Source organism: Macrobrachium rosenbergii, chromosome 41 (genome assembly GCF_040412425.1).
Source record: "Macrobrachium rosenbergii isolate ZJJX-2024 chromosome 41, ASM4041242v1, whole genome shotgun sequence".
NCBI classification, from domain to species: domain Eukaryota; kingdom Metazoa; phylum Arthropoda; class Malacostraca; order Decapoda; family Palaemonidae; genus Macrobrachium; species Macrobrachium rosenbergii.
In genome coordinates, this window is record NC_089781.1 from 7,780,864 (window position 1) to 7,804,396 (window position 23,533).

Genomic DNA, 23,533 nt, shown 5'->3' on the forward strand with positions numbered 1-23,533 from the left:
TTTAATCTTGACTTTTTCCCAATTTCCATTCCCCCTACCTAAAAATGCCTTCTCGGTGGATTCCCAGCCAACATTTCCTCTTTGTTACTGACGATCTGTGATATCCTGGCCCCTGCAATCTCCAAAACTTCCTGTTTCATAAACAGCTACATTTTAAGCCAAGCACAACATTTATCAAAATACAAGTGAGATAGGTAGTTCTCACTTTTTCAAATAGAAGAAAGATATAAATAGACTGACGAGGCAGAACAGGAAGTTCAGTAGATAACGCAAGTTTACAACGTACTGTTTAAATATTCTGTAATCCACAGTTCCAGCAAGACTGGTAGAACGGTGGAACATATCGTTACGAAACCCTCCTGAGTTGGACCAATAGCCCAGGGTCTTGTGAGAGTGTACGTTTCGAATAAGTAAAATAACGAAACCTTCTACCAATGTGATTTCAGCCAGTAGTCACTTTCGATGTCTACTGAAGTGCTGATGACAGCTTTTGCTGATTGCAAAGTGGTTGTGGTAGACTCAGGCGTTCTGATGTCAGTACAGTGTTAGTACTCAGACTAAGAAGATGTGAACGAGTGCCTATGCCTCTAAAATTATTTTTTTATTCCACACAGAAAACGGATCCTTATTCTCTGTCTGTTTCTCTTTATATATATACAGTATATATATATATATATATATATATATATATATATATATATATATATATATATATATATATATATATATATATATATATATATATATATATATATATATATATATATATATATATAATTGTATGTACATATAAACAGTAAAAATCTAAACGCATTACACATTTAATTGCGCTTTCAAGCTAAATTACTCATTATGCAAGGAAATTCAAATCTTTTTGACACTACTGCTGCTGCTAGCGATGAAACCAGACCCACTTGTTTTATCACTTTAACTCGGCAATCAAAGGAGTTTCATTTTTAGTTTTGTTGATGGGCATGTCCCCTTTGCCCACCCCCTTCCCACCATTGCACAAAGTCTTCCTATTCAGGATAAAATATCGTTGTTGCCACTCTAAAAAAAAAAAAAAAATCGTGGAAACATAGTGGGAATTCAGCAACACTTGAGAACTCTTGGGGCTTTCTGAGTGCACTTACCAAGCTCTGAAGTCAGAACTACCGGATTTTTTAGATGTAACCTCCACCATCGCCATTCCGGTAGGAGAATTGCCGTGGGATTTTAAATTTTGTGCCAGGTGTCATCAGTTAGTAGACTCAAACATTGGCACAGCTGATAAATGAAAAAGAAATGCACTATCTTCCTGGAAAGCGCTGGGGTTAAGTTACCGACAGACTTATGTTGAACAAGATGCTGCTATCGTGGCATAACTTTGGTACCAGAAACATTTACAGTTACGTAGAAGACTTATAACACTCCAATTTGGCCTTCGTGTCAGAAAAATTTACGGGCGAAATTACATTATCTAGTTCAAAACAGAACGTTGGTAGCTGAAAGCACGCGAAAGCTTTGCAGATGACGCATCCTTTGCTATTTGGTTGTACTCGTATTATTATCCTCCATATTTCCTTATAAATTTTCGGCTCGCGAAATTTTTTTTACATGCCCAAAACACTATTTTCCATCTTTGCTTATGATTTATTTTCGTAATTAAGCTTTATACACAACTCGCGCCATTTAATTTCTGCGTCTGCGCAGATAGGATTTCATTTTTTTTATTTACTTTTCAGTAGAAAATAACTTAGGATATTTACGTACATAGTGACCATCGAACATTAAATGGGATCTCCTTCCTGAACGAGAGGGAAAACTGAATAAAAATCATAATATCAGTGTTACATTCCCCACCCGTGGGTTCGTGAGGAAGTCCTCCACGTTCATCATCAAAACTTCATGGTAAGTCTCACTCATCATAGTCGTGTAATCTGTTATCCTAGCTTGTAATTTTGGGTTTATTTCTTGATTTTCATTCATTTACTATCAGAGCTCCAGTTTGTTGGGTGAAGTTAATTACCCAGTCATACATGTGCAATACTTATGTTGTATGATATACTCGTACTATGAATTTCTCTAGGTTACCCAGCGGAGCGTAATTCAATTAATGGTAAGTCATCATTTTTTATGAAAGAGTTTCAATTTTTGCTTTATTTTCAGATAAGAATGTCTGATGATGTTCTGATACTGCTATGTGTTGTTGTGCCAGTTGCTTCTATTTTTCCTTTCACTTTGTACTTATGTTGGAGACGATGTCGAAAGTCCAACGACGTGGGTGTAAGATCATCAAGCTCTGGTATTAGAGCAAGTGTCAGAAGAGCATCACTTATCATCGCGTCATCGTTCGCCAGTCCACAAAATTTCAGAATTTCTCAGGTCATCCGAGACTTAGCAGCCATTGGATTTCAAGGTGACGCGACCACTTCAAGTAATCCCAGTGGTTATGTAGCAAGAAGAGAGGAGGCCGATCCGATGATTGAGTTCTTTGGCATGACACCTTTACCACCTCCACCTTCACTTCCCACTAGTCTCCCAAAGGTAAAAACAATGAGCACGGGTAAACGAAAAAAGACAAGAGGGAAGTCTCTTCAAATTAACAAACCAAGAATGCCAACTCCTCCCATTTCAGATTCAGAGGTAGACTGTAAGGATGATTTTTCGCATTCTTCACAAATAAACGTTTTTAGACAGCAATCCCACCAACTCTCAATTCCAGGCCAAGTAACTCAATCTCACTCCTCAGAAAAACAGTTCCAAGATTCTGTGTCACAAGCCCAAGCCTCCAGACCATGTCATTCACGAAATTACCTGCGCCATGAAAACTTTGATAAACATCACTGTAAATACAGTCTAGCTGAAAAGCTTCGTCGAATGAGTAGGCCAAAGAGTAAGGTTTCCATAGAAGACAACATAAAATCGTCTTTTCCTAACAGACGCCAGAAGTACTTAGAGCGACTTCACTCAGAACAAGGACCCCTCATTCCCAGATTTGATGACAGAAAAATAATGGATTCTGAGCTTACGTCTCCTGGTTTGTCAGCAAATTTGCTACCATCCCCACCTTCGACATTACCTAACCAAACTTATGTTCATTTATCCAACATTTCTTATTCAGCTAAAAGAGCACAGACCATTCCAAACCTGCAAGATGAGACGTTTTCAAACGAACAACTAAGTCAACCAGCCCAGCTCCCGCATTTGACCTTGTCTCCTCCAGATGAAACCACTGATCGTGGGGAGATTCTGACGTCCCCTTTCCGGGGAAGTAATTCAGGAGAGAATCGTCTGCGGCACAGATCTCGAAGTCGGGGCTCAGATGATCATTCGCGGTCTACTTCACCTTATAAACCGGTCTCAGACGAGAAGCACACTTTAAGTAGCCATAGTTCCAAAACACTAGCAACAAACCTGCAGTGTACAAAGGACCAGTCTAACCCCATGTATGCCGAGTTGTCTAAAACCTGTTGACTTATCCATCTCGCTTGAGCTATTCCATTTTAGTGAATCCATGTTGTACTAATTAAGATGGGTGATTTGAATGTACATACCTACGTTAAGATTAATACACTTTACACAAACATATACTTTTGTGGAAGAACCTTGTCAATAAAAGTAAAGTGATAACTATTAGCTATTAAAATATCTGAAGAAAAACGAAGTGCATATTACAAACCTAGACTGAGCTAATACATCAATGTAAGATTTTATACGAATTCCTGAAATTGTATTTTTGATATCTAATTATGTATCGTCAAAAAATATTCATGAGATTTATCAGTCATTTGCTTCCTTTAGTAAGATGCTTACTAAATGAGTTTAATAAATTCATTTAGTTTTTGTGACGGCCAGCAAAACGGCCGTACTCCTAGGCAACCACCATTACTATTTCTTTTAATTCTAAAGGAACAATGACTGTCTGGGAGATAGTCTTCATTTAATTCACCTCTTTTGTAGCATTACATAGTCTTTACATTAAACAGTTTCCCATAATTCTATTTACTCTAGATGACCCTTAAGTAAGTGTAAGCAAACAATTTTTTTGTGCGGCCCCCAGTGTCTTGTATTTTTTTATCTGGATTATGCTCATATTTACTCTTTATTACACCTTATTAAGCTGAATTATCTACATGTTGTATATCAGATGCAATAAAGTTGAATATTTCAGATTTTTTGTTAATCATTTTCAAGTTCCCTGGCCCAATCTCTAATAACGTCATACATTACAATAGAGAATGAAATCCAATAGTCTTTTGATGAAAATAAAGATATATAGTACTAGTGACCAACAAGAAGGGAGAATGTTTAACTGACAAACAATCTGTTTTCTCATATACAGTAGAACTGATAGCGTTCAGCTAACGTTTCCGCATATCGTAGGACTGGTGAGGCTACAGCTTCATGCGACAACAGACGCCACCTTTTCACAGAGCTGAGTGGAACGTCTCTCCCAAAACTACATTTAAAGATTAGTGAATTATCTCGATTTTATGCAAACAACTTCTGAACCAGACAACAGTGCTCTGTAATACTCTGAGATCCATGAGCTAACACCCGCCTCACTTGGGTACCATTTACTATTGCCCTGAAAACTTAAAGAAAATTATGCTAATAAATTTTTTCTGTTCCTCAGTCAGCAACCAAAATCAGAAGGGTAATAAAAGAAGGTGATTTAATCCAGCGACAGCTAACAGAGAATGCAAATAAGGCAAAACCTTCTTACATCCAACTATAAACATTACAAAGCTGAAGACGCGATGATTTAAAAACACACAGGCTTGGATGGCTAACGAAAACACGGCAAGTTTAGCAAAGATGCTGATCTCACTGATGAAGATAAAACTGAGGAAGGCCTAAGAATGATAAAACCGGACCTGCATTTGTACTGGACTGAAAAGGCCCATTTTTCATGAGTGTCTCAGTTATTTTGTTGTACAGTAACTATATGTATGATAACATCTTCACCACTTTTTTTTTGTGCCCTTTATGTCTTTCACACTTTTGATCCTTCTTACTCGATATACACTGTAAAATATTGCCATTCACATACGGCATTCACACTTTTCTGTCACAAAGGAAAGTTGGCCCAACAATCCTTTCCAATATCCCAATTTTTCTTCCTTAGACGCGCTTATTCTCTATCATACCTTTTAGTGATCCTGTTCCTGCCTCACTTAACATTCAGTGTGTACACATTCTCTCGCTTTATCATTATCCGTCATACTTACACCTTAATATCTGTAGGAATCAGCCACTTCCATTCTTCCACCATCCATACTTACATTCATGTCTGTCTTCCTAGGTTCCATGACCCTGCTCCTGCTAACATTCGCATTGTATACTTACTGTACACTTTCAGACTCTTTCACCGTCCTTTGCAGTTCATCTTCGTCATTACCAATCAATACTATGTTGCTAACAAACGTTCTCTACACTTTGCATTCATTTCTCGCTAGAATGTGGTTCGGATTCCACATAAAGCTGTAGGTCCCGTTGCTATGTATCCAATTGGTTCTTAGCCACGTAAAATAAGTCTAATCCTTCGGGCCAGCCCTAGGAGAGCTGTTAATCAGCTCAGTGGTCTGGTAAAACTAAGGTATACTTTTTTTTCTACACTTTGCATTCAAGGCCCCTTTCCTTGGCTCATAGATCTCCACCTCATAGTGTCTTTTACATAAATTATCTCTTCACTCCGTCAAAAAATATTCGAAAGCCATTAAGATATGATACATTTTTATCTTAGATCTGCTTTTACACCAAACTAGCTACTCTCCTACCTAGTTATTCTTCCACAATCTTCGTTTTCATGAGGAAAACTTCTAATCACTCAACAAATTACTTTCCACGACATGTTTCATATCACATCTCTATCAACTCTAAGGTAAGCTTTTACTACGTTCACATTGCCACATATAACTTTCTTCCTTTGCTTCTACTCCCAAAGTGCATAATATTTATATCATGTTCCCATGTTAAAAATATTTTATCTATTACTGACATGTATTCTGTTGTTACAGTGTGTGCAATTTTTTTTACTTTATTTAGTGTTCAGAACCATATAAATTCATTATCCCTTTGTTCATTTCTGTCGATATATCTGTTATACTCAAGAAATCTTCATTTTCATGCTAGTATGTCTTTACATGGAATTAAGTTAAACGTTTCCGAAATCAGAATGGTTCATTTAACTCTAAAATTTTATGCGAAAATATAGGTTTTATATGACAGTCATTTACATATTTACGGTAAATTTTAAGACATTTGAAGGGCCATGAAACTGAATTGCATCTCCTACTTCTGACTTTTTTTTTTAAATACAGTACATGAATGCTATCGTGTACAATATCCGTCAGCTTTATATGGAAGAATTACTACCAGTGATAGACAGACGTTGATTAGCTGCTAAGAAGGCATGATGAGAAGCAGAATTATTCGATTTCCACATTAGGTGTCTGTATTTTATACTAATAATGTTTAAAGCGTTTGTGCTATTTGAATTTTATTTGTTTGGTTACATAAGGGGATGGCTGTTGTTCAAGATTGTCAACACAAATGGTTTGCATGAATATTTAATTGAATATCTGATACACCAAACCTCGCTAGAAATGAAGCCCATTAAGGAGACAACCCAGGCATTCAAAATATATAGCCATGTCCTTACTACTTATCCTAGCTTAACGATATGAGCTCATAAAATTTCTTTATTTAGTTCCCCATGAAATGTTGCATCCTCTTTTTCTCTCTCTCTCTCTCTCTCTCTCTCTCTCTCTCTCTCTCTCTCTCTCTCTTTAAGAATGGTATCAGTAAACAGTTCTATATTATCGTATACTTAAAAATTATAGTTGCATTTTAAATACTCGCGAAATTTATAACAGCAAAACATTGGGCAAAACATTCTGTATTGCGTAACAGCAAAACGAGTCAGCTGGCTGTTCGGTAGTTGAAAGAGAAATCTGACTATTGTACACGCACATGTCCCTTCATAACAAAAGGTAAATTCAAACATTGATCGCCCTGTTTGTGTTCCATCTCCACGATTTATTTGGATTTAGTCATGAAAAACAAGTTAAAGCAAAGCTAATGTTCAAAGGTTGTCACAAAGTGTAGCTAAACAACCAACTTATCTTATCTGAGCATATGAGAATATTGTGGCAGCGTTTATTGGAAAAGAAACTGAACATAAATGTGCACATCAATCATTTTTAACAGCGATATAACACAAATTTGAGTAAACGAATTTCATCGGATGGTAGCCTTAAGATACACTGAATTATAATTGAAGGCCAAGTGCATAACACCGCTCGTTGTTAGTAAAATAATGTAACTTGAATCTTCGCCAGCCTCTTTACCTTTTACATTCTAAACATTACACAGACGTCTTCTGCACTTCCTCTAACTGTCCTTACTGCTTTGTTTAAAGTATTATAAGGCAACTTACATATCACACACCAAGGTCTCTAACTGTTTCCATATCAAAATAATATATATTCCTCGTCCGCACTTTTGACACCGCCTGTATAAAATTCCTGTCTGCATTATAGTTGATTGACAATGTCTACAGTCATCGTCCTCATCCAAGTTTATCACCATAAGTCCCGCGCCTCTTTGATTCATCAGACGATTGTAAAGTGTACAGAATTTTCTTGAATAACCCATTCTTTAACAGCATAGCTCTATTTTCATTGGGTACGTCTTTAATTTCTTCTCGAGAATCTCAGATTGTTCACTCCCTCGCAATTCCTCTTGTAACCTAATGAATCATCTGTACACCTTGTGCTCGTAGCCCTTTATTCCACTATCTTTGATACATCTCCTCGGCCTTGTCACGTAGGCATTTCACTCCGAACCTTTGGTAAGCACAACATTCTTAGAGAAGGTCTTACGAGCTACTCTAAGCAATAGCCTGTATGGCATAAGGCCTGTTTCATGTACAGCCAGTGAACCATGATATACGCCTAAAAATCGCAACATTCAGTTCTGTCATCTTTTTCATCTCTTCTGTTGATGGCTATCCAGATGCCGCTCCAGGCTTACTACATTCCATTTGCCACTCTTATGCTAATGTCTAATTTTCAATTATCTCGAAGTCACATAGCTTCTTTCATACATTTGATGGTTTTATTTCCTCTTGTTAATGCATCTTATATAGTATTTCCTGCTCTATACATGATGCCAGCACAAGACCGAGCACTGTATACACAAATATGTACAAAATAAAAAAAATGGTCAAATATCAATACAATGCGAACGAAAACAGAATATGGAGACCATCATCCACATCACTAGTGAATGCCCAGCATTTTCTCAAAATGTTTAAGTTTGTCTTCATGACAATGACAGCTTCCTTGGTCTTTAGTTCTTCAACACCATTTCCTTCTAGAAATCTTAGCCTTGTCATTCCAGTCTCCTTCATGAGTTGTTGTTTACTATAGTTACTTGTCTCTTCTACTTTGATTTCATATTTTTTCACATTTCTAAGAGGCTCTCTCCCAGCATCTTTCATATGGTCCCTTTATTTGATTTACCACAGTGTCTTCAACTAGTCTTTTACTATCTAAAGTTACTAATGATATTGAGAAACTAGAAAGTTTGAGTAATTCGAAAGTCTTGGTTTGATGAGGAAAGTCATGTAGAGTTAACACTATTACAGAAGTCATACGTGTTGAAGATAGAATATCGAGTAGGGCATTCAAAAGAGAAAAATAAAAGCCTTTTGTTATTGGAGAAATAAAACTCCGTTCTCTCTCTCTCTCTCTCTCTCTCTCTCTCTCTCTCTCTCTCTCTCTCTCTCTCTCTCTCTCTCTCTCTCCCCTGTCAACGTTTTAATATATTTTATAATATTCCAAGCATGTCCGGGAAAGCTCACGTTATATCGAACGAAACAGAATACTGTATATTAAAATGATCTAACATTATCCTAATGTTTTTCCGTGGTGTTGGGTAGAGAACACCTGTGAGGACACAAGATCATTTTCAAGAACAAGCAGCTGGCTGGGTCTCGACTTCATCACTTAAAGATAATAGTTTGATGGCAGACGACAGTCGCGACAAGTTAGTGCATATTGAAGTACCGGAAAGGTAAGAGAATTGTAAGGCAACGAATAAGGTCTTCTGTCTGCAATGGTTGCATGTTGTCTTTTAAGTAAAAGACGCTTGATTGACTAAATATATATTCGTAACATCGAACATTTAAGGCAAGAAAAGCAGTGAAATAATTCGTGAGACGACTCGACCTAGAGCGAGCCATTACAAGGCAATGTCATGAATATAAAGGACCTTGGCGTTTAAACAGCGATCGTCTAGGGTTAATTTCGTGCTAATGGCACATGCTGTAGACATAAGGTAAGGAATTAACGTGCCGAACGTACTCGGTTATTGTTAATCGTATTTTTGTGACGAAGAATCAAGAAGTAAAAGTAGACCTAGATTACGTGTAAACTTGTGTAAACATTTCCTGGATGCTACTAGTAAAATCCCTCGCACTCATTTACCAAAAGTAATCTGTGCTCTGTAATTAGCTTTATGTGTTGAGATTTTAGAATAGTTTACATGTAGCTAAAGTTAAGGTAAAAACATTTCAAAGTTTTACTAGAAATTTTGGAAAGTGGGAAGGAAAATACCCAAGCCTGTTAAGCGTTTTTTATTTTTTTTTACGAGGCCGCGACTTTGTTGTAGACATTTTTAGCCAATCACAGAAACCATTAATCAAGCAAGACATGTGGTTAATAATTAATTTTTCCCATCATTTGTAAACCAGCTTTTTATCATGCGTATGGTTGTGTTTTTACATTGTCAGACGGTTATTTTACTTTTAGTTAGTACCCTAGTAGGCTATAGCCTATTTGAATTTCCTGCCAATCCAAGAACCAATTTTTTTACCCCAATTCTCGTGTTTTGTACACATCTGACTAATGTTGTAAATGCAAACCACCCCTCCTTGTGTTTCCCCAGCCCACTATATTCAGCACAGCAATTAAGGAGAAACCTCATTGGGAAACTGGCGTTGTAGGGTGGGAAAATAAAAAAAAAACTAGTGAATTGCAGAAACAGGAATGGTCTATAATGCATAAACCACAAGATAAGCATCGGAAAAGTATATGGATCGTGTCTCTAATTACCGTTGATTACAAAACACTTATTATAAAGAACTAAGATGTCGCAAGGTCAGTTATAGGGATTCATCTTAACCATACCTTTATTAACCTAAACTAGGTAATCTGGTCATATATGACCAGGGTGCCAAACTCCCCTCATAACCTGACCTAGAGCATTGTAAGTCAAAGAGTAAATTACTGGAATGAATCCTAACCTTACCTTCTCAAACTTAACCCAACCTAGGCCCCTGGGCCCCATCTGACCCAGAAGAGCAAAGGCTCCCTATCCTGGCCCAATAGAAATGCTTTGAATCATACAAGTAGAAACAAAATTTTCGTCCCAATCTAACATTACACTCTGGGTTTAAACTAGCAAATGGGACACCCTTTGTTGCTAATGTTATTGATTCTCCATGAATTCCATCAGAAAAGATGCTTCACAGGGTCACACCTCAAAAGTCAGTGCATGTTAGTTTAATACATAATTGTCATTAATCCTGCTTTTGTTGGTGTAACAGTTATCAGATATGAATATTTTTAGTTGTCTGAGGTACATACATATTCTAGGACAAATTAGTGTTTAGTATCACCCCAAATCATGTTCCCCTGGCACCTGAGGTCACTTTTTTCCTTCAGTCAAGGATTGAAGGATGTCTATGCCACTTTTTTTGTCCCATTTCTAGAGTTTCTGATCCTCTTAGTCACCTCTTCTAATCTTATATCATGCCCCATTCGCTGTATGATTCACAACAGACTCATGCATTTTCATACGATTTATATGATATTAGCTGTAAGATTAAAATCCATGGCTCTGTGAGTTGTTACACATTTGCCGCAACATTATCTTCTCTCTCTTTAGGAGGACATTCCATTTCTATGTGACTACAATTGACAATATAAACAGACAGTGACATGATATCTATCTCTTACATTGTTTGGCTCCCATTCAGGTTTTATCTTATCTTGATTCTTATGAATTAAGCCTCACTCTGGGTCACTCACTCTGTAATGACTAGTATTCTCAGCAGCTGGCTTATTAAAAATTATGATTTTGGGCCAGGCCATCAACAAATTTTTTCAGTTGCAGTGTTACAATTGCTAATCTTATATTTAGCAGCATTTATCTCCCTCCCTTGTATTAGTTGAATATTAGGGACAGGAGGAAAAAATGGACACATCTGACTGCAACCATACTTATCTTCTCATTAGTATTTACACACAGCGTAATTCCTTAGCTTAGGGTTGGGAGGTACAGCTAAAAGGCTCAAATTTGACCCTATTGTCCCAGTCCCAGTAAAGTACTTCAGTTAGCCAAACTTTTTTTTTTATGGAGAAGAGGTATTTACTAATGAAGGGATTATTTTATGATTTGATTTTGTATTTAAAGTTAATAGTGCCCTCACCTTCTGCAGCTCTTACAACATGAGATAAAACCATTGTTAAACTGATGGTAAAAACTGGGAGGAGTCAGAAAACAATTGGTAACTTCCCAAAAATGTCCAGGGTATTAGCAGAACACGTTCAAAACAACCACAATGAACTTACCCTAGATTATGATGCATTCTCAGAATTTTATTGGTAAATACATATCCTTTTATTCAGTTCCCTTTCATATTCCTTAGGAAAGAAATGTCAAAATGACCATTTTTTTTGCTGCTTGTATAATGATTTTTTTGTTAACAAGGAATTAAAGTATCATAGTATTACCTTTCATTTTTGTTTCTTGTACTCATAACCCAGGGTCAGTGTCACAGTAGGAATCCATTGATTTGGGCTTGAGGTAGGTAAAAGAAAATCTTGTTTGTAATTAGGTTAGCACTAATAGCTTTGGTGAAATACTCTCACAAGAGAAGCGCTGTGGATTATGTGTCCTTACCTTTCAGAAATTTAGAATAAGCATTTACAAAAGCAAAATTTTACAATGTAAAGTTAGTGCCCTACAGTAGGCTAGCTTGGGTTTGTCGTGCAGACTCCTTAACCTACAGTTTAATCTAGGACATACTTCCCTGACTAAAACATCCCTGCCTAACTTACTTTACCTAAGATGCCATGTCTTTTGGTTGTACCTGACTGGGGTCTCCCCCTACCCCTTCCATAAATCCTCCCTACCTGATTCCTATGTAGGCCAGCCCAGTTAAAGCCAAGAATATGGATTCATTGTTCTGGTTACAATAATAATAATAATAATAATACCTATTTACCTCAAGCTTACCCAGAACAGTCTGCCTTACCTTGACTTCCCCCCCCTTTTTTTTTTTACATTAAATACTTGAAGCTTTGGAAGAGTAAGGTTTAGATGTCACAAGCTTTGGAAGAGTAAGGTTTAGATGTCACTAGTTACAGCAGTGCCAGTGGTAAAAGGTCAGGCTGTTTTCAGATATTTGCCTTTCACACCAACATTATTAACATGACCCATCCTGGTATAGGCTGAGCTCCTGTGGCGGATCTAGGTAATATTTTTAGGGGGGTAGTTCAGGAAGAGTACTGACTGCTGAGTACAGAACAGTTAATGAACTCTTAGAATTGGCATAGGCTATCCTTCCTAGTAGGTGTTATGTCTCCCATAGCATAGGGCTTGTAGGTCCCAAAATAGATATTGTTGCAATAAACAAGGTAACAGTGTCAAACTACTTGTGCATCATCCAGTTTCATTATCTCAAATGAAGTTCAATCTTGAAAATACCATGGTTCTGAGAAAACTGCTATATATGAAATTTTTATTTACCATTTACTAATAGCCTACACCTTGTACCTCAAGCCCAGATGTATGCGCACATAATAGTATTGAATGTTTGTGCATCAGAACACCTGAAGCTACTGTGTGAATGGGCTCAAGAGCAATTGAGATTTGGAAATGTCGTACGGTATTGCAGTTTCATATGGTAGCACTAGTGGCTATTATTATGTATGTATTCCATTTACTTCTGTAGCATAACAATGCTATTATCTTTATACAATATTGAACCACACTGCTCCTTAATTACAATATTGAACCACACTGCTCCTTAATTACATATGGGAGATGTGTTACTCAAATACTGTACTGTATCTCTCCATTACCCATTATTTGATTGTGCAAAGCCAAAGTTGTGCATTTTCCAAAGTAAGGATGAGAGAAAGTGTAATCCAAACTAGGAGTCCTAGGTCAAGGGTTTATCATTACCCAGGGCACAATCAGGTTCTTCAGAAATGTTGATGCTAACCCTAGGCATGTTTACATGAGATTAGGATGGTAGATTTGATAGCGCATGAGGCCTACTTTTATGTAGAAGTTTTGCATTCAGTTCTAATCTGGTATACTATGTATTCTCACCAAGGTGTAGTTAAAGCTTAATTTATATGATTTATTGTTTTCACTGTGAAGTACTGTATATAGGCTATTTTATTTCATTTTTTGTTTATGCTCTTAGAACCAGTATCTAAAAATAAGGAGTATGAATTTCATTTATGGTGTTTCCAAGTACAGTACTATATCCTTTAATTACCCCAGGAAATACTGTAACTGTGTGTTATGATTGAAATGTATTGGATTTTATCATAAAGCTTCGTTTATGCATACTCAGTAGAAAATTACCCCAAGTATTAGTGTGGCTTTTAATGCAAAGGATATGGGCTACCTTTTTTATGCATCCTGTAGAATACCACAAAAGATGATACAGTAATGTTAGATTTGTTATAAAAGCATTACATGTACTATAAGTCATATGTCAGTTTAGGTAATACAGTACATTACTGTAGAAGAAATCTGCCTAAAGAAATCTATCATATTTATATGTTTGAATGCTAATAATAGGTGTTTCCTGCTTCCTGCTTTGCTGTGATCAGGGCCGGTGCGAGGAATTGCAGGGAAAAATGATTTTCCAAGTAAAATTTTTTTGTTAATATAGTATACGCATAATAATGGGAGGAATAATATGTCCTCATTCTTCATTTCATGTTTTCAGTAGCGGTTTATTCCTCTTAGAATAAAAAAAGGGCTTCAAATGGTATTTGAAGCCAACTGTGGTGTGGGGGCCCCTTAAGACACGGGGCCCAATTTTATCAGTTTGGTCAAATAGGCTTAAAACCGGCCTTGGCTGTGATGTAGGTAATCCAGTCATATCTTTCCTTAAGTAGTACTGTACTGTATTCTGCTCCATTTAAGTGTATTTTTTTTAGTTATATTCTGTATATTAGATTATTTGAATTTATTACTCCAAGTATGTTCTTGAGTACAGTATGCTGTACTCAAAGGCCTTATTTATTGTGTATAATAAGTAAGAAAATAGTTTGCCCTTCTGTGTACTGAAGTTCAGAATGCACTTGATACCTCTCTCCATGGAGGACTTTTTCTAGTCACAGTTCCTGGAAGTTGACCAGTTTAGACTTTGTTAGCTGGTGTGAACTTTTTTCATTTTTATTCTGCTGTAGGATTTGATATTGTCATCCATAATTTTTTACACATTATAGATTAGTTTTAAATTCACATCTGCAGTTATCGGAGACTTGGTTTTTAAGTTGTCGTACTTACGTTTTCTGTTTGTGACAAGCCATTTATTACTACACAGTATTAGTTAAGCTACTTAATGTGTTTTAGGGTTATTGAGGATCATTATTACATGTTTTCCCCCTGCTGTGGCTGAAAACAGATCTGTGATTGAAGATGGCTTGTCACCACTGAGGCAGACCCGGGTGTAATGATCTTTTAGGTTATGCATTACTTTCATGTGATTTCACTGCCAGTTTTAATAAACAGACATCTTAATTTTACTGTACACTCTACCAAATTGTACAGTAGTTCAGTATTACTGTGAAGCATTACCGTAAAGTATGCAAATTATTTATAATTTATTTGTAATTATATACAGTATACCATGGTAATGACTGGTGCAGTCATAATGAACATGACCAGGAAAGTTCACGGGAATTGAGGAAATTAGTTATGGTATAGAGATGATGGGACTTTACGAAGTGTTGATAGGAGATCAACTTTAGCCAGGAACCTACCCCTAATGACAGATTATCAGTACTGTATTAGGTTTCAAGTAGCAAAGGTGTGTATGTTTTAAACACCTGACCCTGGACAGAGTTCCATCAAATTGTGAAAGTTATTGATTGCTGGGACATATATGACATTAGAAAGAGAGGAGGATTCGTTTTCGTAAATCGAAAGAGTATGTAGGACTAACATGAGGATTTGTTTAGTTATGGAGACCAAAGTAGCATATACACTTTTATGTAACTGTTGTATGTTCAAGGTTGTTGCTGCAATTGGTAATGACCATTTGGGAATCTCCTGTGGATATTTTATGGACACCTGTGGTAAACAACATTGTGCTGAACGAATGTGAGATAGATGTGTGAACTGAATGATCAGACTACACGTCTGTGATTGGTGATAACGATGTCAAAATGGATGAGAGTTCGGACACATTTGTAATTAGGGAAAGTAAACTTTAGTTTCATCCCTGGAAGTACGAGTGGTTCAGTTTCATCCCTTGAAGTACCTGTGGTTTAGTAAAGAATGCTGGCGTGGGTGATGGAGGCATGACGATGGTTGATGCAGGAGAATGACAGACTAGTTTAATTATATACAGGAAGGAAACATGGAATGCTTCTAGAATAGTGGAATATAGAGACAGTCAATAATATGGAGTGGCAGTCTCTTTGCTGAGCGTTTGATCTCAGGCTGTCACATTGAAACACCTGGTCCAGCACACACTACTATACTGTAGTGACAAAACACTAGGCAGCACATTATTTTATTTTTCTCTCGTTGAATTATTAAAAGAATATGTTCTTATTAAGGGAAAGTAAATCATTACTGTATATTAGATTTCTAAATAATATTGTTCTTAGGTCTATTGTGGTTGAAGTAAAGAATTTTCCATTCTAATCTGTGTATACTGTATATACCAAATATTGGAGGCCAAATACATTTTTAAGGGCAAGCAAGAAATAGCATCACTGTGAAGGCTATAAGGACTACCATACTAAAGTAATTTTGAACTACTCAGCATAAAATTGTTGTTAAAAGTAAAACAAAATTAAAATATCTCCCAAATCAAGAGTCATAGGCCTAGTGTGTGCTAGGCCAAGATTCTTTTCGTTATTGTCATTGTTGAAGCCCTTTTTTTTTTCTTGGCATGATGAATTGATAACTTTTACCTTAGACTAATTATTTTGACATATTCGAAATTAAGATGTACCTAGAGTAATGTTTAAATGATGTAGCACTTACTGATGAGTGGTTTGCGGGCATAATTATAGCCTAGGCTACCTGCCTTCATCTTTCTATTGCCAATCTATGAGACATTACGTTTGATGAAAATATTTGAAACTAAGATTTATTACCAAAAATACAAAATTTTTACTTTTAATCGAGTGAAAGTATCAGTTTTCTATGGTTGGTTTTCGAATGAAAGTATCAGTTTTCTGTGGTTGGTTTAAGTCGCCTTGAATGCTGCTAAGTGTGACACTGCGGAGAAACCACAATGGATAAAATCCAATTAGTTAACAACTATGACGATGCCTTTACATGTCAAAAACTGGAAAACTGGTGCCATAGACAATATCTTACATGCCTACATACTGTAAAAAATTATTAATGATTGGCAAAATACATCAAGTGTCCATATGCTTCATACTAACGTGTGAAAAGACGAGACTTGTTCGATCAGCCAGTAACCAATAGGCCTAACTTCTAAGTATTTTTTAAAAATTGAGCAAGATCTTTTTTTTATATGTTGTGTGGCTTCAATATAAGATCAGTAATGTTCAGATTTCAAAATTGAAATCGCCACTGAGCTTATGTAACAATTTTCTGAAAACATGATATATTAGAGAAAGCCTAACTACTGTTCACAAGACGTTCTTGCACAGATTTATGGGTAAATAAAATTCATTTTGTTTTCCTTACCTGAGAAATGCCATTCCAGTTTCTCTTGAAGAATTACTGTGCCAATATCTTCAATGGTAAGCTGCACATCGCACCATTAAGATGGTAATGACCGGGAATGAAGTTGCAAACACCCCTAACGACTATCCAGTTTTTACGGTTCCCGGCTGCAAGGCTTTGCGAGCCTTAACTTGAAACAGCACACTAAACTACGTAGTACCAAGGTCCTTTAAAAATACTCTGAGACACTATATATATTATTATATATTTAAAGGACATTGCGTAGTACTACAGTAGTATGTATACATTTAATATTGACCCTCTGTGGGAATATAAAATGTTGTATAGATGCAGTTTGGAATATATCAAGAGATTGTTGAACTCAAAAATCCGTAAGTCGTGGTACAGTATCCTATGCTTTTAAATTTCAAACAAAATCTTAACGTTGTCTCAGGAGAGACGTCTTTAACAAAGAACTGCAATTGATCTTTTGTGCTTCATCTTATGTGGCACATTTCGCTTTATCTATGATGTAATTTGTTACGTTGTCTCAGGAGAGACTTCTTTAACAAAGAACTGTAATTTACCTTTTGTGCTTCGTCGTGTGTGGCACATTTTGTTTTATCTACGATGTAATTCTCAGATTTCCCCCAGACATTAACTGTCATATAACTTTATACCCCTTACTTTCCGTATAGTGCCTTTTTTTATTTATTTATATATACATATATGTAATTTTATATACACCGCGTTTCCACAACAGAACCATGCTGAAGGCCACTTCCCTGTTCTTTTGCAGAACTACTCATTTCATAAGGCATCGTCTGCCTCTCTCTCTTCATCCTCCGGCCATATCGGCATTAGGTCTGCTGGTCCCACGAGCACCACCCTTAATCAGTTGTAACTACCCATGTAGTCATATTTCTAATGCACAGAACATTTTAACATCATTTCATTCAATTTTTCTACCTAAGTTTCTCTTGTTGCTGCTCTATCAAACGTTTACAGATAAAATCCTACGCAATGATATATCAGTACGGAAATTGCAGCTTGGAATCTTGTTGCCAGTTATGTGCGGGATTCCCATGATAATACCACGATTCAGCGTACATGAAACAACCCTGATATCTGTCCCAAGGAAAGAGCGACATTACAAGCATTTTATAACCCATATTCAGGACGGAAACAGACGAGATGTAATCGAAACGCTGTAAACCCAGTCTGGTGTTTTGTTTGGCCTTGAGCCAGAGTGAAGTTGAAGGTCAAACCCTGTGGTTGACGATCCTATAAATTATCGCATCATCTTTCACGTCCCTCATCCTGCCAACATTCACTGCAAGGTCGAACGAAGTTCTGGCTGTGATGATTCAAGCGGTTTGTTTACAGGATATGGCGCTTGTTAAGCATTGTTTTAGGTTTGTTTGCTTGCGAGCTGAGTTATGCTATGTTTATTTCATCAAGCATCGTACCTGGTAACCATTTCAATTGCATAGGTTGCTTATTTGTGTTGAATTGCCTCCTTGGATCTGATTAATATTCTTGTAAAATTGGTTGATAAAATATCAATTATGAAATTATGTAAATGAAATTCCTGCCTCTTCCGCTGTGCCAGATGGAGCTAGTACTTGTCCAAAAGTATATTGCGTAAATCGTGAATTCTTCTCTATAAGAATGTTGCTTATGCAGTTCATGCAATAGAGATGCTTCCCTGCCTGGGTGCGTTAGGTCCGGATCTCATGTTGGTTAGTCTCTCTCTCTCTCTCTCTCTCTCTCTCTCTCTCTCTCTCTCTCTCTCTCTCTGTATATATATATATATACATATATATATGCGTGGTTTTGGTAAATGTAAAGTGACGGGACGAAAGCCATGTCATTTCTATACACCTGGAGGCAGTCTTTAGGAAACCTCAGAGATGAAATAAGTCATGAAAGGCGCAATGGCGTTGTCGTTCGCCCAAGATTTTACAGAATAGGATAGCCGTTCTGCTTACCACCATTCTCTTAATGTTCCTACCTACGAGGGATTCATTTTAGTGTTCTGTAAAAGAATTAGTTTTCTGTAAAAGAAAACAATTGTACCGGCTTTGTCTGTCCGTCCGCACTTTTTCTGTCCGCCCTCAGAGCTTAAAAACTACTGAGGCTAGAGGGCAGCAAATTGGTATGTTGATCATCCACCGTCCAATCATCAAACATCCCAAATTGCAGCCCCCTAGCCTCAGTAGTTTTTATTTTATGTAAGGTTAAATTTAACCATAATCGTGCGTCTGGCAACGGTATAGGAAAGGCCACCACCTGGCCGTGATTAACGTTTCATGGGCTGCCGCTCACACAGCGTTATAGCGACACCACTGAAAGATAGATCTATTTTCGGTGGCCTAGATTATGCACTGTACAGAAAACTCGATTGCGCCGAAGAAACTTAGGCGAATTTTTATACTTGTTTGATATTGTTGACGCTGTTGATTTCTCTGAAGTAAAAACTTGAAAATGTCGATATTTGTTAGCTGTAACGTAGACTTTCATTTAGTGTATGAATATCTTTAGAAAGGTTGTTGATGAGCCCTTTTGATAATTGCGTTAGGCCTACCAACATTTGTATCTTGGGGACCCCTTGATATTTTTACCCAGCGTTATGTCGCTTATGACGTATCAATACACGTCGGTGTATATGCGACGTGTTTGTGATTTTTATCTTACCCATAGGCCTACCTGATAAGAAATACTTTACGATTTTCTGTTTTATGTTTGATATTTTTCAGCTGACGATGTTTTTGTAATTGAGTTAGTGTTAGGTGACGTAATTCAGCGTTTCACTGAAGAGAGTTCACAGGGAATATTTGGCAGTTTGTTGCATAATAAATGACAGGTATTGTTAAACATGATCTCTCTCTCTCTCTCTCTCTCTCTCTCTCTCTCTCTCTCTCTCTCTCTCTCTCTCTCTCTAATATAATATATATAATATATATATATATATATATATATATATATATATATATATATATATATATATATATATATATATATATGTCTACAGTATTGGGGTTCAGCCTTACGGAAAGCTTTTAGGCAGGACGAATAGTCGTTCTTTGGAAAATTTTGGTGCAAAATTAATTATTACGACGTCGATGTCTTTGAACTTTTGCCGATGAACCGTATGTTTTGGTTCGTTAATACCTGGCATATTGTATGATTAGTAACCACAAAAGTACCCGCGTTTCGTAACATGTGATCAATGTTTTGAAAAAAAAAACATGATTTATCTGAAGCTTCATGCGCAAATGGATATTGTAACTATCTTTTTTTTTTTTTGTAGTTAATTTGTCCTCATTTTCAATTATTTTCCCATGATCATGTTTTTTGACTCATTGTTTTTTGGGTTATCAGTTTATCCTGTTAGATCAAAAGACTAATTTCCAAATGGTAAAATGCCAAGGAGTAATTGTAAAGGTGACCGTAAGAAGTTTTTTTCTTTCTTTCTTTTTTGCCCGGCGCCGTGATGTCGGTTGCGTGTTCTCAAACGAGTGGGTTGTGCAGGAAGCCAGATTCCGCCTGCCAGGCAGCCTTGAGCCCTTGACTGAGAGGGAAGCTGCCTGCCTGAATCCAGTGGGGGAACCGATGGGGTGTTTTTGGGTACATTGCTTTAAGCTGAAGGTTTTCCTTCGGTGCAGGAGTGTAGGACGGTGGGTTATAAATAGTAACATGGATTTTATGTATTTCATTTTTATTTTCAAGGAGCAAAATGTTTCGATCAAGTTTGCTAACTCTCTCTCTCTCTCTCTCTCTCTCTCTCTCTCTCTCTCTCTCTCTCTCTCTCTCTCTCTCTCTCACACACACACACACACACATCCAGTCTTACGTTTGAACCAGGGATGCATTCTACAGTGTCTTCAGCAAAAAGTAATCGAATTCATTAACCCAGGGTTTATATTGGAAACAACTGGTAAAAATTGTTGTCGTGGCAGTATCCAAATCGAGGTGCTATTCTGTCTTGCAGCTTCTGTTTGAGATTAGTTATGTAATCATATGTTTGTTAGGTTATGAAACACTAACTTCTGAATCCGTAGCTTAAATATAATGTTTCGCTAGGCTCTCGGCATTTCGTGATTTTTACTTGGTTTTATGGATATAGATCAAGTTTGCTGTCTTCTTAGTATTTTAAACTGTTCCCCATATATTCGAAATCAAGATTTTGCAGCTGTCAGGATTATTAATTAATAATCATGAATGGTAGTAGTAGTCGTCGTCGTAGTAGTAGTAGTTTGAAAAGGTAGGATTATTTGCTCGATTTCATGTGCTTGAAACACACACACACACACACACACACACACACACACACACACACACACACAGCTTCTGGGTTAAGTGGTTGCAACATTTGCCTCATTAGCGAAAGAATATGCGTTCGTATTCCAGACCATGACGGAACAACATAGGCAGGTTCCATTAAAACGCGACGTCCCAAATAGCATACTGTAGGTACCTGGTAGTTTGTCGACTAATGTGCTGCTCCTGAACTGAAGATGAACACTGGCTTAAACTCTCTTCCTTAAAATTTAAACATTTCGCATATTTCTTTTGAATTAAATGGGTCAAGTGTATACGCTCCTTGACTGATATTCATATTTTTACCGAAGCTTTTACTCATATATATATATATATATATATATATATATATATATATATATATATATATATATATATATATATGAAGCTAGAGTCAGTTACATTTCTTTCCAGCATACTTGCAGAATAAGCTTTCTTTTTAGCACTTGTCCAATTGATGGCATGATTGTTTTCAATAACATAAACGAAAATTGCACTGTTCACCTGTGTATGCTGTTGAGTTCTCTTGTCCACGATTTTCTTGTTTGATACAGTATAAAAGTTGTTATATATATATATATATATATATATATATATATATATATATATATATATATATATATCATATATGTATACATATATATATATATAGTATAACAATACTAGAAGTTTTCTGTGATATGTTTTTCTATTTTTATTAACATAAAACGCCTCTTTTAACGCACTTTATGCAATGTCTAAAACAGGATAAGGATATTGTAATTTCTTGTGGGTGTATATTCCTAATTGCATCTGTGTCATTATCAGTACATTTAGGACTGTATTTACGTAATGCTCTTGAAGCTGTTTAAAAAGAATATTTGTTTATTTTGTTGCTTGGTCAAAATAAAAATGTACATGGCAGAAATATTGGTATGTTTTCTGTACAAACTATTAAAACTCATTAATACCCCTGTCTATTAGCGAATCTAGAAAGTGTAAGCTATTGTCATTTTCCATTTCTGTAGAGTATTTTATCGATTGAACCAATTGAAATAAGTTACTAATGAAAGTACTTGCATTTTCATTTGTTGGTCAAATACTTTTGCAGTCAGCATACCAGAACCATATTCCATTCCGAGGAGAGATTGTGTTTAGTACTCGACTTTAAAAAAAATCAATTTACAAATAGCTTAAAACAGGAAGAAGAGGCTTGCCCTTAATCAGACCTAAATTTTCTAGAGTAATATTTACCGTTGAATTCAAATTTACATTCTTGTACTTATATTGTAATCAGTTCTGCTCTGCACGCTACGTCTTATTTCAAGTATTATTCTTCGTCAGCCTTGCTTTGAACTTAGTTTATCAACATTTGTGTCGCGTATTGCATGAAATGTGAAAAATGACAGAGACCTTTGCTTCTCCTTTTTCTGTCAGTTTTACATGAAGTTGCATCTAACGTCGAGCCACCACATTCCACATTCATTGTGTGGGTACCCGCTTCCGAGCTCTCTCTCTTCATCCTTCTATACGTAACTCTAGATGTCTTCTGTCCATGAAGAGGCTGGTTGGAGGCCTCATTAGGCGAGATGCTTCAATTTTTTTCTTTGTCCTTTCCCGTCATTTGTTTCTGTGGTGTCTGGGTTTCAGAAGGGCATCACATCCTTTCTTGTATTTAATGAATTGATCTCTATTAAAAAACAGGTAAAAAATGCGCCGAAGTTTTTTCGGCTCAATCTAGTTTTATGTACAGCGTATAATGCTGTATGAAACCCAGCCGCGGCCCATGAAATTTTCACCCATGGCCCGTGGTGGCCCGTGTTGTTGGCATCTACAGCGGTGCCGGACGCAGCTATAACTTTAAATAAAAACTACTAAGGCTAGAGGGCTGCACTGTGGTATGTTTGATGTTTGGAGGGAGGATGATCAACATACCAATTTGCAGGCCTCTAGCCTCAGTAGTTTTTAAGACCTGAGTGGGGGGGACAGAAAAAGTGCGGACGGACAGACAAATAACCAACTCAGTCATTTTCTTTTATAGAAAACTAATACACCTCGCCGTTTGTGACTATAGTTGTTGCGACGACAGTTTACAGAACCGGTCGATCAGTCAGATGCATTTGGTAGCACGTCCATTCTGTGTCTGCAGTAAAAAAAAAAAAAAACTATTTAGTGTTATTTTCCTGATGTTGGTTTTAGGAAAAGTCCCACGTTATTTTTGGCACTTGGTTCGTGTCAGAGGTACTCTGACTTGGCTACATTGCTGGCCAACGTC

General features: G+C 36.7%; 2 protein-coding genes across 3 annotated transcripts in view; both read left to right on the forward strand.

Moving 5' to 3' along the window:
• Positions 1-256: 256 nt before the first annotated feature.
• On the forward strand, positions 257-4,154 carry LOC136826431 (uncharacterized). The gene is made up of 3 exons (XM_067083650.1): positions 257-395; positions 1,725-1,890; positions 2,149-4,154. The coding sequence occupies exons 2-3, from the start codon at positions 1,888-1,890 to the stop codon at positions 3,454-3,456; spliced, it is 1,311 nt and encodes a 436-aa protein (XP_066939751.1). The 5' UTR covers positions 257-395; positions 1,725-1,887; the 3' UTR covers positions 3,457-4,154.
• Positions 4,155-8,932: 4,778 nt separating this feature from the next.
• The window catches only part of DPCoAC (dephosphocoenzyme A carrier), an 86,627-nt gene continuing 72,026 nt past the window's right edge, over positions 8,933-23,533 (forward strand). The window contains exon 1 of one of the 2 annotated variants that reach the window (XM_067083837.1): positions 8,933-9,063. In XM_067083837.1, coding sequence (XP_066939938.1) covers positions 9,014-9,063 — 50 coding nt within the window. In that variant the 5' untranslated portion in view covers positions 8,933-9,013. Of the gene's footprint in view, positions 9,328-23,533 lie in introns of both variants that reach the window. The other variant, XM_067083838.1, reaches the window with a different exon arrangement.